The 16,067-nt window shown below is 36.4% G+C and overlaps 3 protein-coding genes across 9 annotated transcripts; 2 read left to right on the top strand and 1 right to left on the bottom strand.

Moving 5' to 3' along the window:
• Window positions 1–3,922: 3,922 nt before the first annotated feature.
• On the top strand, window positions 3,923–6,011 carry LOC106341881 (50S ribosomal protein L1, chloroplastic; the record flags this gene model as incomplete). Its single annotated transcript, XM_013780618.1, is given in 7 exon segments — window positions 3,923–4,320; window positions 4,432–4,611; window positions 4,702–4,756; window positions 4,957–5,084; window positions 5,220–5,303; window positions 5,390–5,515; window positions 5,624–6,011. Coding segments are annotated over 7 exon segments (1,008 nt in total). The 3' UTR covers window positions 5,750–6,011.
• A 133-nt stretch (window positions 6,012–6,144) lies between these two features.
• On the top strand, window positions 6,145–9,211 carry LOC106341879 (carotenoid 9,10(9',10')-cleavage dioxygenase 1). Its single transcript, XM_013780617.1, has 14 exons — window positions 6,145–6,397; window positions 6,481–6,551; window positions 6,644–6,658; window positions 6,777–6,888; window positions 6,964–7,063; window positions 7,145–7,207; window positions 7,388–7,498; window positions 7,571–7,755; window positions 7,865–8,003; window positions 8,108–8,225; window positions 8,298–8,399; window positions 8,494–8,736; window positions 8,828–8,939; window positions 9,025–9,211. Exons 1-14 carry the CDS (start codon window positions 6,194–6,196, stop codon window positions 9,052–9,054), a joined length of 1,605 nt encoding a protein of 534 aa, XP_013636071.1. The 5' UTR covers window positions 6,145–6,193; the 3' UTR covers window positions 9,055–9,211.
• A 262-nt stretch (window positions 9,212–9,473) lies between these two features.
• On the bottom strand, window positions 9,474–11,737 carry LOC106341882 (E3 ubiquitin ligase BIG BROTHER). Of its 7 annotated transcripts, none has more exons than XM_013780623.1 (9): window positions 11,496–11,737; window positions 11,143–11,412; window positions 10,791–10,944; window positions 10,479–10,692; window positions 10,364–10,398; window positions 10,216–10,260; window positions 9,999–10,126; window positions 9,814–9,922; window positions 9,474–9,738 (listed from the first exon to the last, which is right to left on the bottom strand). In XM_013780623.1, the coding sequence occupies exons 3-9, from the start codon at window positions 10,929–10,931 to the stop codon at window positions 9,688–9,690; spliced, it is 723 nt and encodes a 240-aa protein (XP_013636077.1). In that variant the 5' UTR covers window positions 10,932–10,944; window positions 11,143–11,412; window positions 11,496–11,737; the 3' UTR covers window positions 9,474–9,687. The 7 variants fall into 7 exon arrangements, with proteins under 7 accessions (XP_013636077.1, XP_013636076.1, XP_013636074.1 ...); XM_013780622.1 differs by having other exon boundaries at window positions 11,348–11,412; XM_013780620.1 differs by having other exon boundaries at window positions 10,791–10,947; window positions 11,348–11,412; window positions 11,496–11,736.
• Between the last annotated feature and the right edge of the window lie 4,330 nt (window positions 11,738–16,067).

The raw sequence follows: 16,067 nt of genomic DNA, 5'->3' as shown, positions 1-16,067 counted from the left end.
ATGACTGGTTAGCTTGTAGATTGATGATTGGTTTCGTGGTACATATTATCATGTTTTGATTATAATTTAAGTACCTCGGCTTGATGATAATCCTCTGATTTCCTGCGGCAGATTCATTTAGACTCAAAAGATAGTCATTCTAAGGAGATAAGGTGGTTGGCATTTGGACCAAGAAATGTTGCTTTAGCACATAAAGGATTCATCATCAATGGCCAACGGTTTCATACTGATGCGGTCAAGCTGAAGACACAAAACAGTGGAGTAACTTATGAAGCCTTTAGCATGTGTAGATCAAGTGCAAGAGATATGAGACAGGTCGCGGATATGATTACATACTATGGAGTGATAAAGGAGATTTTGGTCATCGACTATCACATGTTCAAAGTGCCACTCTTTAGATGCAACTGGGCAAACACAGCGAATGGTGTGAAGGAAGAAGATGGCTTCACTCTTGTTAACCTTCATATGAACCAAGCAGCCTATTTGAAAGATCCATTCATTCTACCTTCTCAAGCGAAACAGGTTTTCTACTCTAGGGAGGATGATGCTTCAAATTGGTATGTTGTTATGAGAGCACCACCTAGAGGTTATCATGAGTTGGAAACAGAAGAGGATTTAGGTGGTGCTCCTTTACCTGTCCAAGAAGTTGATGATATGGGTGATGATATGGATGATGATAGTGTATATGTTAGGGATGATTGTGAAGGTTTATTAGTGGTAGATTGATGATATGTTGTATGCTTGTGTGATGGTTTGTATGAATGTGATAATGTTGTGTTATGGGATTTGAATAATTATATTGATTTTTGGAATTTTAATAATTTATATTGTTTTTATTTCATATTTTCGAATTAATTATTTAAAAATCAATTCAATAATTATTATTAATTAATTTTGGGATAATTATAAAACTAATTAATAACACGAAACATTTGCTATCTTTGCTACTAGGAAAAATCAAATTATTTGGTTTTAATAACATTTATTAAAAGTTATTATAAATACTAACAATTGCGAACACAAAAGCGCTATTGTTATACACTTAGTAATAGCACAGAGGAAAATCGCTATTAAAAGGGTTGGACTTTTTATAACGGGTGATGTCAGAGCGTCCAAGGAAACGCTATTAAACCAAAATGATAGCGCTTTTTTTCACAAGCTCTGTTTGCTCCTCCTGATCCTATGATTATACAGCAGCTGCAGAACAAAGATGATCGGATTGTGGCGCTGGAGACGCAGAACGCCAAAATTCTTGCTGAATTAGAGGGTCAGAAGAAGACAAACGAAGAGATATTGGAGAAGATGAAGCGTTTGTTTCCTGCTGAATTTTCTTAGTTTCTTTTTCAATTTTTAAAACTTTTAAATCTTGTTTTAAATTATGTAAAAACTTTTAAATGTTGTTTTAAATTATGCAAACCTTTTTTCTATAAAATTTTAAATAAATTCGTTTTTTAGATTTTTATTTTAAAGCAAAATAAAACTTTATAAAATACAATTTATTAAAAAAATAATAAATAAAAAGACCGACATAAGATATATCGTCGAAAATTTGTCGGATATTTCCGACGACTTAGTTTCGTCGGAAATTTCCGAGAGATGTGTGTCGTCGGAAATACTTTTCCGATGACAAATGTGGTCGGACATATTTCCGATAAATTTCCGTGAACATTTTCCCGACGAAATGTGTTGTCGGATTTGCGTCGGAATATCAGGTGTCGGTGTCGCTTGGAATTTCGTCGGAATTTGCGACGAATCTCCGACGAACTTTTTTTCCGACGAATCCATTCCGACGATTAGTTTCGTCAGAATTTCATCGGAATTTCCCTAAACCGACGAAAATACCGACGAATATTGCCGTCGGAAATCGCTTGTTTTCTTGTAGTGTTTTGTTTCTCTTACTTTTAAGAAATCAAGTTTTTAGGAATCCTGATCGGCTAATAAAATGCCTTTTCAAAAACAAAAACTTTGTCAAAAAAAACAAAGACCATTCGAAAAACTAAAAAAATCAATACCTAAATTTGGAGGAAGAAAATGAATATAGGTGCGGATCTATACTATTATTTGAGAAGTGAATTTGATTATTTGTCACTTTCTTCATGATTTTAGGGCTGAGTTATTATTTTTAGTAAATAATTTTAATTAAACTATAACTAAAATACAATCCATTATTTATCTGATTAAAAATTAATATTATAAAAGTTATCTCAAAAAAATAAATGAAAAAAGTTTCTGAAAAAAAAGAAAAGATAATTTCGGATATTTATTTTGTGTTTATCTATGTCTTTCTTTCTTATTCACTAAGTTTTATAATTAGTAGTATATATATATACATATAATAATTAGATTTATCATTATACTAAAATATTAAAAATATGTAAATAAAAATAACAAAAATTGATTTATATTTTTTGTAAACGTAATATGTCATGGAATACTTTTCTGAATTATTCAATTTATTTTAATATTAAAATAATAAAAGAAGGTATATAAGAAATAACAATAAAGTTGATTTAAATTTGTTTGTTATTTCTGATTTTTATAAATATTTTTTTATTGGGAATATAATTATTTTAAAATATTTTCAAAACATCTGGCTCCAAAAGTGAATATTTTCAAAATATTAATTTTTAATTAACTCTATTTAGTTTTATATTTTTCAAGAATTTCATAGAATTATAACTTTATTTAAATTACAATTTCTATCAAAGACTATTATGTACAGAAAAATGTGATTCTAATAAAACTGTATTTTCCAAAATTATTTGTTTTAGTTATAATTATTAAAGTTTGAAAGTTAAAAGAACATTTTGAAAATAAAAAATTATAATTTTATAATAAGGAAATACTATTTAATCTCTATATTTATAAGAAAATACAGTCTCTATTATAAATGAAAAATATAGGTTGATTTTAACATATTTTCCCTCTATTATAGCATTTAGAAATGAGTATAACAATAGATTGAAAATTTTATGTACATTATATATTAATGTTTTATTTGTTAACATGATTGGTCTATTTTAGTGTTTATTCAGTTATCTTTGTTTAAAAAGAATGTCATTTTAATTTTTTTATTTTGTTTCAAAAAAGTGTCATTCTACATTTCCAATATAAATTCTTACATTAAATCTCTTTCTTATCCTTTTAAATAACCAATAGATGTTTAGTTAAATCATTTTTATTTAAATAACTGTATAATAAATAAGAATAGATTAGTATATTTTGTTATTTTTTTAATATGCGTGAAATTTATCTAAGTGACACTTATTATGAAACGGATGGACTATTATGGAAGATAATTCACAATATAATTATACAATTTCAATCATTTATTTACTTTAGTTAATACAATATGTAAAGTTCAGTTAGGTTGAACATTGTTTTGCTTTTGATTTATTTTGAGATTTTGTGGGTTTCGGTAATTTCAAAAATTTGATTGAATAACATTGCTTTATATTAGCTGTTGTATACTTGTTATTTAATTAGATAATTATTTTAAATTAATATAATAAAAATTATTTAAATATAATAACATATTTTAAAATAATAAAATATTGACAATGTTGTCCAAAATAATGTTTTTAAATGAATAAAAATTAAGAAATTGAAAGATTCATAAAAATATTACAAATTTAATGTTTGACTTAAAAAAAATTTATCTTTAAATTTAATAGTACATTTATTGATAAATATCTATAAAAAAATTATGTCCGCATGTGCGGACAAAACACCTAGTTTATATTAAAATGTGTTTAAAATGTTATTTAAAAATAAAGAAAGAAGAAATTGCTTGTTTTTTTTTTTTTTCAAGAAAAGAAGAAATTGCAATCTGCATCGATGGTCAAGAATATGACAGGTGTCGAGTTGTAAATAAGCTGTATTGTAACAGTGGTGCACTAGCATGCAGAATATAATAGCTTAGAAAGAGATAGATTGCTATCATTATCCCCTTTGTGGATGAGGTAGTGCTCTCACTTCGCCTTCTCTACGCAAAACAAAACAGGTTCGACAATGGCTGTCTGCGCAACTCACTCCTCTCTCATGATAGCATACGCCGCATCGAAGGACCTTACAATTCCGTCTCTTTTCTCATCTGCCAACCCAAGACCCAACAAGTTGAGCGTCGCACTCTATCCCCCTCTTGTTCTCCTTGCGGGGAGAAGAGGTTCGTTCCCGGTGGTTGTCTCAGCCGTAGCCGCAGAGGCTGATGTCGACACGGAGGACGCGGAGCAGAATGAAGGCACGTCCACCGCCACAGCCGTCCTCGATCCGCCAAAGCCTAAGAAAGGAAAAGCAGCTTTGCTACTCAAGAGAGATAGAGTATGCTTTCTAAACATGATTTTTTCTTTTGTTGAATTCGGTATCCTTGAATGGAGCAATTTTGGCATGATGATTCTTTCATGCTGTTTGGTTGTTACTCTCATTTGGCAGACAAGGTCTAAGAGGTTTCTGGAGATCCAAAAGCTAAGGGAAACCAAAAAGGAGTACGACGTCAAGACTGCTATATCTTTGCTTAAGCAAACCGCTAACACAAGGTTTGTGGAGTCGGTCGAAGCCCATTTCCGTCTCAACATCGATCCTAAGTACAATGATCAGCAGCTGCGAGCGACCGTATGGTTTTTGATTTTGCTTTACATATATATATATATATATATGTATAACTTTGATTTTTAAATCTGAAGGCATTATTGTCTTTGATAGGTGAGCCTTCCGAAAGGAACAGGGCAAACTGTAAAAGTGGCTGTTCTTGCACAAGGTAACTAATTGCCCCCAAATGCTTAGTTAGTCGGACAGTTCATTCCAAGGGATTCTGTAGAAAATACTTTGTGTGGTTGGTTGACCTTCTATATCTTGTTTGGATGGGTGTATTTCAATAGAGAAAATGTACTGGGATCTTTCTTTCTGTTTCTCCTCTTTTCTCTAAGTTATTCTTCCATGTTGAATAATAATATCCAGGTGAAAAGGTCGATGAAGCAAAAAATGCAGGGGCAGATATTGTGGGCAGTGATGATTTGATCGAACAGATAAAAGGAGGGTTCATGGAGTTCGATAAGCTAATTGCATCCCCGGATATGATGGTCAAGGTGTGTTTCCCACTCATTTGTTAATAAAATAAACTTGTATAGCTTAGCTGTTACGACATTCATTCATTCTTGGCAAAGAAATGTTGCTCGTCATCTAAGGCTCATTACTAAACCTTCTTTAACTTGGGCGGTTAGGTTGCTGGCCTGGGAAAGATTCTTGGTCCTCGAGGACTCATGCCAAATCCCAAGGCTGGTACCGTCACAGCTAACATTCCCCAGGTAAGAGCCTACTACTACTTACTCAGGCAACATCACCTGCTCCTGATTCATAGTATAATGATGATGCATAAATCTCTCTCTCTCAGGCTATAGAAGAGTTCAAGAAGGGAAAAGTAGAATTCAGAGCAGACAAAACTGGGATTGTTCACATTCCCTTTGGGAAAGTCAATTTCACGGAGGAAGACCTGCTCGTAAACTTCCTTGCAGCAGTGGTAGGCCATTTTAATACTACTACTACTACTACTACTACTACTAAGTACAACGTTTTTTTTTCTCTTGTGCTGAATAAAAGAGTGGAACGTAAATGATGGATAATGCAGAAATCGGTGGAGACAAACAAGCCAAAGGGAGCAAAAGGAGTGTACTGGAAAAGCGCACACATATGTTCGTCAATGGGGCCATCCATCAAGTTGAACATAAGGGAGATGATAGACTTCAAGCCATAAATAACCAACCCACATTTGTGAATGAGGAGGTCCTGTTGAGAGATGATAGGTTTGAAGGAAGGAAGGTGTGTGTAGGCGAACACCAAAGATGTGTTAGTTATCTCTTGTATACCTCACCGGTTGTTGTACCACCTGATAGACCATTTGCTTTATTATTATCACTGTTAAAATTGCGAGGCCTCTATTGCCTTGATGCCTTGCCTGCAAAAAACAAATATCCTTGAAATTGGAAGATAGATAATATGATGAGGTAATCGAATCATGTACGTTTCTTTTGAATGATAAGAAGTACTTTTCCTGGGAAAAAAAGAAAAAGATAATATGAGGTAATTTCATGAGGCCGTTAGGTTGCGACGTGGCAGCGTTTCTGCCAAGGATACAAAGCTCTTTATCATCATCAAGTAGGTTCGTAATCCTTCCTTCCTTGCAATCAATCGATCATTCATGGCGGAGAACTGCATAGTTTCCGTCAACCCTAAACCCTCAAAGGGATTATCCTCAAAGCTTCTCGATCTTGTGGAGAGAGTTGTTGTGAAGCTCATGCACGATGCTTCTCTGCCTCTCCACTACCTGTCCGGCAACTTCGCTCCCGTCCGGGATGAAACTCCTCCGGTAAAGGATCTCCCCGTCGTCCATGGATATCTTCCAGTAAGTGAGAGAGCTCTTTACACTCTCCATCCTTATCCTTTTCGGAGGAAGGGGTTCCAATCGTCTTTTCTTAATTGTTCCAGGAATGCTTGAATGGTGAATTTGTGAGGGTTGGTCCAAATCCCAAGTTTGATCCCGTCGCTGGATATCACTGGCATGTCTTTATCTTCATTTCATTTTTGCACTATTATTTGCTGGTGGTGGCTTCCTCTCTCTCTTCTTATGATTGCTTCCCTTTGTTTTCAGGTTTGATGGAGATGGGTACGCCCGCCAACTGTTTCTTGTTTCTATCGTCTCATCAAACCCTAAACCCTAGGACCCTGCTTAATTCCTTTCTCTTTCATTTTTCATTAATCTCAAACGAATCTTAATACTTCAGGATGATACATGGTGTCCGCATCAAAGATGGGAAAGCAACTTATGTTTCTCGATATGTTAAGACATCACGCCTCAAGCAGGAAGAGTTTTTCGGAGCTGCCAAATTCATGAAGGTGATCGATCTTGTGTGTATACATATCACATCATATTTGTGGGAGCTATCATATCAATCATTTGTCTTCTTACAGATTGGGGACCTTAAGGGTTTTTTGGGATTGCTTATGGTCTATCTCCAACAGCTTAGAACCAAACTGAAAGTATTGGACGTCTCTTATGGACATGGAACCGGTTGGTTGCTTCTTCCCTTTTACTTTCTCTCCTAGCCTACTATTCTTTTTTTAAATCTCGCTCTCTTTCTCCATGCACCAGCTAATACAGCGCTCGTCTATCACCATGGAAAACTTCTAGCTCTATCGGAGGCAGATAAGCCATGTTAGTCTCTACTACCTTCTCGTTTTTTTTCTTTTGGAATTCAAAGTTAGCTCAGATCTGTCAACATAATCTATTTAGAGACCAACTCTTCTTCTGGTATACTGCGTCACATTTTAACATTAAAGAAAGGTTGGAAGATTTGTGTTTGTTATCTTATATGTCAATGCTTTTGGTTTGTAGATGTCGTCAAAGTATTGGAAGATGGGGACCTGCAAACTCTTGGCATGATGGATTATGACAAGAGATTGACCCACTCCTTCACTGCACACCCAAAAGTTGACCCAACTACGGGTAAGTCTTCCCTTATCTCCTGAGCCCGCAAGCTACTCATTCTGTTGACTCATCATGGACCCTCTCTTACAGGCGAAATGTTTACATTTGGCTATTCGCATACGCCTCCTTATCTCACATACAGAGTGATCTCCGAAGATGGCATTATGCATGACCCTGTCCCAGTTACTATACCAGAGCCAATCATGATGCACGATTTTGCTATTACTGAGACTTACGCAATCTTCATGGATCTTCCTATGCACTTCAGGCCAAAGGTACGTTATTTATCAAGTTTATATATAGGGCCACACAAGAGATTTTTGCTTCCCATATACTTTTGTTGAAATGGTCTAGATTCGTGTGTCTATGTAACTGATTCTCTAGGAAATGGTGAAAGAGAAGAAAATGGTATACTCCTTTGATCCAACAAAAAAGGCTCGTTTTGGTGTTCTTCCACGCTACGCCAAGGATGAACTCATGATTAGATGGTTTGAGCTTCCCAACTGCTTTATATTCCATAACGGTGTGTGCTTTGCTATGTCTGTTCAAGGGATCACGTTGTCAAAATTTCATATTCGATATATACCAATCAAACCTCTGTAAATGGCTCCTTTTTATTTTATCCAGCCAATGCTTGGGAAGAAGAGGATGAAGTCGTCCTCATCACTTGTCGCCTTGAGAATCCAGATCTTGACATGGTCAGCGGGAATGTGAAAGAAAAACTTGAGAATTTTAGCAACGAACTGTAAGAATCACTGACCTTTTTTACTCTCTTGTAAACCATATATATGCTCTGTCTCAACTATTTCCTTTGCAGGTACGAAATGAGATTTAACATGAAAACGGGCTCAGCTTCTCAGAAAAAACTATCGGCATCTGCAGTTGATTTCCCCAGAATCAACGAGTGCTACACTGGAAAGTATGAGTTCACCCTTGTCCTTGTGTGTTTGATATTATGCATTTTGTCCCTAGCAAGGAAATGCAATGTTTTCTTGTTTCTGTGGTGCGTTTAGGAAACAGCGATATGTATATGGAACAATCCTGGACAGTATCGCCAAGGTTACAGGAATTATCAAGTTTGATCTGCATGCGGAAGCTGAGACAGGGAAAAAAATACTGGAAGTAGGAGGCAATATCAAAGGAATCTATGAGCTGGGTCAAGGCAGATACGGTTCAGAGGCTATATATGTCCCTCGTGAGGCAGGGGAAGAAGATGATGGTTACTTGATATTCTTTGTTCATGATGAAAACACAGGGTAGTTATTGCTCTCCTCCTATTGTTTCGTATTTTCTCAATTGCTCATTTTGTCTTTCTGGTACAATATTATGTTGATTGAAAATTGGTAGGAAATCATGTGTGAATGTGATTGACGCAAAAACAATGTCGGCTGAGCCAGTGGCAGTGGTGGAGCTGCCGCATAGGGTTCCATATGGCTTCCATGCCTTCTTCGTTACAGAGGTACTAAAACCTAAACCCATATATATATATATATCTTCTTTACAAGGGATGCAACTCTAACCACCACTGGGTCTTGTCTTGGCAGGAACAACTCCAGGAACAAACTCTTACATAAGACAAGTTGTGTGCATAATTATATTATGTCATATGCTACTATGGAGAACGGGGAAATTGGATGATTCAGACATTCGTATTACATATACTACTACTACATGTATATTCAGTTGAATGCCTCGTTTCTGTTTACATAAGAATTTACATTATCATTTCAATAGTCAACTAGGGTTCTTCCATCTTGCTTGGCCTTTTGAATCGAGGGAGATTGGTGGCTTTCTCCTTTCTTCTTTACGTTCTCTAGGTTCGAGCAGCTTCAGTAGTACCCCCACCTCAAATCTTGCGGTAGGCCCGTTTTATTACTGCGAGAAGAATGAAACGAAGAGGGAAAAATACCATTTGAAGCCTTGATAGTAGAGTAGAGGGTGGGAGAACTGAACTAGAACCTTAAGGATAGGGACCATCCCCGTAGATGGTGGATTTAGCTTATATGGTTGTAGCTAGCATTTAGTATACAATACGAGTGTTACAATACACACATAAACGAAAATGAAAGTAGAATGAAAAATTACATGTACAGAGAGGACTGAACATGAGAGAGTAGTATAGTGTGGACATCTTCTTCTTTTAGACTAATTTTGCTTCTTCTTCTGAGTTTTTCACTAAACTAAAACAATTAACTTAATGGAGACAATCAATGGATGCTGGGCTCCCCAAAGACCTCGCTGTTACAGACCGGGCAAATCTGCATTCCATAGGCATAGAGACGTTTCAGTTGAACTGAGGATGTAAAACGAAGAACATGTAATGAATAATATACCTTGTTGATGCTTAGCCACTTCGATATGCATTCAGAATGATACACGTGCTTGCACGGAAGATTCATCTGCTTCTCCCCAATCTTGTACTTGAGCTGGCATATCACACACCTGATCATCATTTGCACGCTTTTGAGTAATTGTGTGAGATGAACATTTGTTGTTAATAAGGTAGCTAGCTCTTTACCTATCCCCTGCTCTTTTCCTGGAGAAGAAGCTCCCGAACTTGTATTTTCTAGTGGGAAGCGTTTCAATGAGTTCCTGAGATAGCCCTCGGCTTTCTGATCCTACCGCTTCCCCGAGCTCTATTAATTCCTGATCCACAAAAGACAAAAAAAACCATTTAGATGCCTCTCTTGACAATCTCCATCAGCAAAGAAAAGCTCACAAGGACTGGAACAAACCTCATAGGTCATTGTATCGGGATCAATGTCGTCTTGCCAGGATACCTGTGGCAGGCATTAACGAGCATATCAGTGTTTTAAATCGCAAAGGAGATTGAAGTAGTTGACACAGATTCAAAAACCTTTTCGATCAGGTAGGTGCACATACCTGAGGACTCTCGGGATCATGTTCAATTGCAAAGCCTGTAAACATGTGTACACATATTCTTCTTAGCTTAGAAAAATCCAAAAAAGAGAGAAGATAATCAGCAGAAATAACTAACATTCTTCAGCGTCAGAATGATCATCGGTGTCCCCAGAGCGTGGAACTGACTCATCAACGTTTACCATGGGAAGGTGGTACTCCCAATTGGTTCTCCCAATTGACATCCTGGATAGATGATCGTTCAGGTCATAAGAACCATAGAAAGCAGCATTATCTGATCCTGAAAATCCAAATTTGTATGCATTTGTGTTCATGGTCCAGTACAGGCTGTCCTGAGAATAGGCAAAGTAAGGAAACTTATGTAGGCAGCAGCAGACCGTTGTAAGATACAAAACAATACTCAAGGCATAGGAACAGAAAAGAAAAGAACCTGATGAGGAGGATGCATTGTTCCGGCATGAGCATAGTTTAGGGGATCATCCTGAGCCGCACCACCATAAAAGTCCATGTAAGCGGCGGCATACGGGAATCCCGTCTCCGTGTAATGAGAATATGGTCTATCTCCATTCATTTCAGCTATTGCGCTACTGGAAGGAGAGAGAGAGAGTGAGATGTGTTTAGAGGGAGGAGCGCTCGCTAATGTTAAAATAAAACAGACAGACAAGAAGAAAAAAAGGTAAAAGCATGGGGATGGGAGGGGGAAGTGTTCAGACTTAAGTGTCGTTGAGGTAGTAAATGAGGGCGAACAAGAGTAGATTTGAAATCCAGCTTGAAATAAATACCTTACAAGATACGAATGACCGACCCCCTACCAACCAGGGGAAAATAAACAAAACTTTTGCCTATTCATGTTAAAGGGTTGAAACAGAACAAGTCCACAAAGCAGTAGTAGAAGCCGAGTAGTAGTGTAAAGAAAGAGACTATGCCTTAAAAAAAAAGAGGCAAGGGCACACAGAACACGAGGAGGGGGTAATGGGATGTGCATACATTTGGCGAGGGTTGGAGCGGCAAGTGGCGATTGAAGACGGCAAAGGAGAATTTCAGACCAATATCTGCAACAGAATAACAAATTACAACCAGTATAAGAGAGATAGATTTAGGGGGAAAATAAGAAGAAGGACAAGTGCTTTTCGACCAAATTCATAGGACAACGAAAAAGCAGGTGTAAGCGGAGGGCACTGTAGACGAGAGACGGAATAAGGTGGGTGGGGATAAAACGACGTCGAAGGACGGGCGAGTTGAAGCGAAAAAGCCGTTGAAGAAGCCGGCAAAAAGTTATGTGGGGAGACGCACCCCTCCACAGATTTCATCTCAACCCTACACCTGTCTCCTCACACCCAGAGACAAAGATTTGCTTTTTTTTCCTCTTTGTCTTTATAATAACTGAACCAAAATAAAAATAAAAAAAAAGGAATATTAGGATTTGTTCTTTGCTGATGTATTTACTATTTAATCTTTTATCATCAATATTTAAAACCAAAGTACAGCTTTCGACCTTGAGATTATCAAAACCACAACTTGCTTGTCTGTTTTCCCACAAAAGGAAACCTCCTATTCTCTTCTTCTTTTTTTACTCTTCTATGCAACAACTGTATGTTTGTCTCTCATGTATACAAACAAAGAGATAGCTGTTACTAATATTTATTAGGGCGTAGGCCTGTTTTTAAACAGAGTGAGTGTGCAAGACTTAAAAACAAAAAGGTGACATTAAAGCAAAGGATGGACGGAGAAACCCTTAGACCAGGTCCATCGGAGGTTTTACTGAAGGGTTCTAAACGAAAAAAAGAAAAAATAAATAAATGATAAATGAAATAAAGAAACAGAACCCGTCCTAAATGAGGGGGTTGTAGAAGCTGTAAAAACCCCATACGTGGCAATATGATATTGGCTTGAGGGAAGGTGGCCTCTTCTCTTCTCTTCTCTTCTCTTTCGTAATCGATCTGTTTCTCTTCTTTGATATTGTCGATGTCTCCACCGTGCATCGTCGTTCTTCGTCGATGTATCTTAAGCAATCCGAGAACGGAATCTTAAAGCCCCCTCTGCCCGTGGAAACCATAATTTTGCATATTCTTGAGAGATTACGCCCGTACAAGGATGGCGAAATCGATGAGATGCAAGAGGGTGAAGAGATTGAAAGCTATAAGAAGAGAAATTGTTGAGAAGGAATCATTCACTCTCACTAGAGAAGATGCCAAATCCGCCGCCATGGCAGTCGCACTCGCCGCCCCTAAATTACCTGGTCGTCTACCACCACCTTCTTCGATCATGGAAGTTGCGGCTCCTACCTCCGAGTCTGCCTCTGTCTCCGCCAACGTTATGGGTGTGTTGGATTTTTATAGTTTGTGTGTGTCTTCCCTGAAAACTAAGGAATGGAACAAGGGGAAGAGATCAATCCAAGCCTCGTTGCAGGGATAGAAGACTCTGCGGTCTCCTTAATCGTCTTCTCATTTCACTACACTGACCCTCACTGGTGCCTTGAGGAGTTAGCTAAGCTCTGTGATTTGAGCTCAATAATCCCATGATACCAATCTTTTCCAAGGTGGATCTCTCTCACATACGCAAACAGAGCGGCCGTTTCGTTGAGGATTTTGAAACACACGCCAAAAGATTTGAGGATGAGGAGATACATCCATGGAGAGGAGCTATGAAGATAGTTGGAAACCTCCCTGGATATGTTTACAGGTACAAGACTCCAGATCTCCATATATATATATATATAGCACAGCCTCTATAGTTTATGATATGTAGTTAGATATAGAAGATGAACTGAAGTTAGATTCTTGAAATTTTGGAACTTGTGGTTAGATCATGTAGTTAGATATAGAAGATGAACTGAACCAAGGCCTAGACAAGATAAGAGGAAGTGTCTATGAGAAGAAGATTCTTGTGGTTTTAGATGATGTTGATAACGTAGACCAAGTTGATGCGTTGGTTGGTGAAAGAAGTTGGTATTGTTCTATCTACAGTAATTAGTATTGTGTCTCTTTATGCTCATGTTTCATATCTTTCTGTTTTGTGTCTCTTTATGCTTCTTCTAAGTCTTCATCTGAACTGCATTTGTATTTGACATGTACTGAGCTGTCTCTTTATGCCTTTGCAGGTGAAGCGAATACATGTGACAGAAGAAGCGAAGACATGACATTGGTATGTTTCGCTCACTCATAAGCTTGTGTATTTTGTATTTTGTCTAGTCGTATTGTGTGCTCATTCTACTTAAAAAAAAAAATTAAATTAGATTAACATGAACCTTTCAAATCACTATATTTATTACTAATTTATTGATTAGAACCGATAAGGGGTTTTTATTGATGGAGATGCTATTAGGCGTGGGAATAGTAGCGATGTCCTTGCTTGCTTTGTAGACTCGGTCTTGTCTAGTCTCTTGTCTTATGTAGTCCAATTGAAACTCTAATGAGAATAGTATGCAATAACGTGAAGAATACCCAACTCTAACGTGTGGCTGCCGGCAAAGTTGCAGACACACATATATATATATAAATAAAATAATATACCACATTTATGTTTCTCTATGTTCAAGGCATTTGCTTGGTTGCTGCTTTAGAGTTAAAGAACATTACCGAAAAAATACATTTTACTTAGGGCAAATCTCCAAAATAGCACATTTCTAAGTTTATATCACAAAAATAGCACTCAAAAACTAAAATGACCAAAATAGCAAATTTCTAAGTTTATCTTTTGAAAATTTTATTTTTTTTATTTTTCAAAATTTGAAATCTTATCCCCAAAACCTCATTTCTCAACTTTAAACCCTAAACCCTAAACTCTAAACCCTAAACCCTAAACTCTAAACCCTAAACCACCCTAAAATCTAAACCCTAAACCCTAAAATCTAAACCCTAAACCCTAAAATCTAAACCCTAAACCCTAAAATCTAAACCCTAAACCCTAAAATCTAAACCCTAAACCCTAAAATCTAAACCCTAAACCCTAAAATCTAAACCCTAAACCCTAAAATCTAAACCCTAAACCCTAAAATCTAAACCCTAAACCCTAAAATCTAAACCCTAAACCCTAAACTCTAAATCCTAAACCCTAAACCCTAAATCCTAAACCCCACCCTTTAACTCTAAACCCTAAGTTTGTGACTTTTGATAAAACATTAAGTGATATTTTTGTGACTTTTGACTTTAAATGCTAGTTTGGGAACATAAAGTGCTATTTTTGTCTTTTTCTCTTTTATCTATCTGTCTTTTTTTTTTTTTTTTTTTATGGCTGCACATGTAAATTAAACTATATAATAAACTGCATTAATTTTGATCGCAAACATAGTCTTCTTATTCACCAAAAAAACAATGCAACAAGTATAAGTGGGTTTGATACATACAAATTAAAGACAATGTCCTCCCGAAGGTGGGCTAGTGTGTCGTGATCGCGGTTCCAATCGGCGTTGACGAAATGGGCGTAGAGCTTGTTCTTAGCTCAAGTGACTGTGATCAGACTGTGCTTCCCTGCTCCATCGACCTCATACATTTGGTCCTTGTTCTCTCGACACCACTTTCTCGGCCCCTGCTATCAGATCTTGAAGCTCCACATCCGGCAGTGACATGTTGTTGACGATCACATCCCTTGGCGCCAGCTGTTTATACCTCGACAGGAATGTAACGTACTCCTGCTCTATCCACTTCTTCGGATTGAAGAATTCGCGTCTTTCAGACTTGACGGCACAAGAAAGAATATGCAAAAAACAGAAGCAGCTTGTTTTAGATTTCCTTGTTATTTATATCTGAGCTTTATTTGTCTATACTACTTATTGGCAGATGTTCCAAATCTAGGAAAATTTAATACTTTTGCTGACAACCCTAGCGTAGAATCTTTATAATAATTTAAGAGTCCACAACTAGTTTACATAGCGATTTTAGCTATACATGTCTGTATGGAAGAAGCGTAGGAAATTGACTAATGTATCATAGACTTGTGAGATAAAACAATGTGACTAGTTTTTTTTTCCGAATAAAGATTGTGAGGTTTCGAACTCCCGGCAACTCGAGCCATATTTGTAAGTAAAGAACGTACAACAAATTGATAATGCTTTTTTTTTTGGTCAAAAACAAATTGATAACCCATAAATGGAGTAGGAAATTTGTTCTTCAAATTCCATTACATCAAAATGAATGTTTAAAAGCTTTTAAAACTAAAACCAATTATATATTCGACACAGGAGAGAAAACACCAAACACCTTACGTATCCTAGCTTTAGGTCAAGATTCTTGGCGTCAGCAATAACGTGATATCATTGAAAAATGGGTAGACTCAAAGTGTCCGTTAACAGTCATGCTGAAGTTGAACGCTAAGAAGTTGATTGTTTGTGGTTTTTGCTTTAGTTTTTAGTTTTTGCTTTTGTAGAAACCATGTTTCATTCAATCAAGTTTTTGGTTTTAGTTTTTGTTTTTATAAAAACCATTTGAGTTGCCAATCAAGATTTTCAATAAATAGATTCCCTAAAATTTAGGGAAACTAGTTTTTGAAAAGATTAACCAATTTATGAAGAAAAATCAAAAACCAACTTTTGTGAGCTTTTATGAAGAAAAACGAATTTTGATTTTTTTTGTAGAAACTACTACATTATAATTAATTAATAATTAATAAATAATATTTTCATAAAAATTAAAATTATCATAAAATATTTTGTACATTAGATATCATTTAAACAATAATGTGAAATATTTTAATTTGTGTTTCATATCTG

This window comes from Brassica oleracea, chromosome C4 (assembly GCF_000695525.1).
Source record: "Brassica oleracea var. oleracea cultivar TO1000 chromosome C4, BOL, whole genome shotgun sequence".
Classification (NCBI taxonomy): Eukaryota; Viridiplantae; Streptophyta; class Magnoliopsida; order Brassicales; family Brassicaceae; genus Brassica; species Brassica oleracea.
This window is presented reverse-complemented; position numbering and strand designations above follow the sequence as displayed.

What these genes read in the sequence shown, in the direction of transcription:
- LOC106341879 (XM_013780617.1), top strand. Translation starts at nt 6,194, where the DNA reads ATGGCGGAGAACTGCATAGTTTCCGTCAACCCTAAACCCTCAAAGGGA. An exon ending in ATCGGAGGCAGATAAGCCAT is followed by an intron (nt 7,208 to 7,387) that starts GTTAGTCTCTAC and finishes TTTGGTTTGTAG; the next exon opens with ATGTCGTCAAAGTATTGGAA. An exon ending in GAGAATTTTAGCAACGAACT is followed by an intron (nt 8,226 to 8,297) that starts GTAAGAATCACT and finishes TTTCCTTTGCAG; the next exon opens with GTACGAAATGAGATTTAACA.
- LOC106341882 (XM_013780621.1), bottom strand. Translation starts at nt 10,931, where the DNA reads ATGAATGGAGATAGACCATATTCTCATTACACGGAGACGGGATTCCCG. An exon ending in TCATTCTGACGCTGAAGAAT is followed by an intron (nt 10,399 to 10,478) that starts GTTAGTTATTTC and finishes ACATGTTTACAG; the next exon opens with GCTTTGCAATTGAACATGAT. An exon ending in AGGAAAAGAGCAGGGGATAG is followed by an intron (nt 9,923 to 9,998) that starts GTAAAGAGCTAG and finishes AATGATGATCAG; the next exon opens with GTGTGTGATATGCCAGCTCA.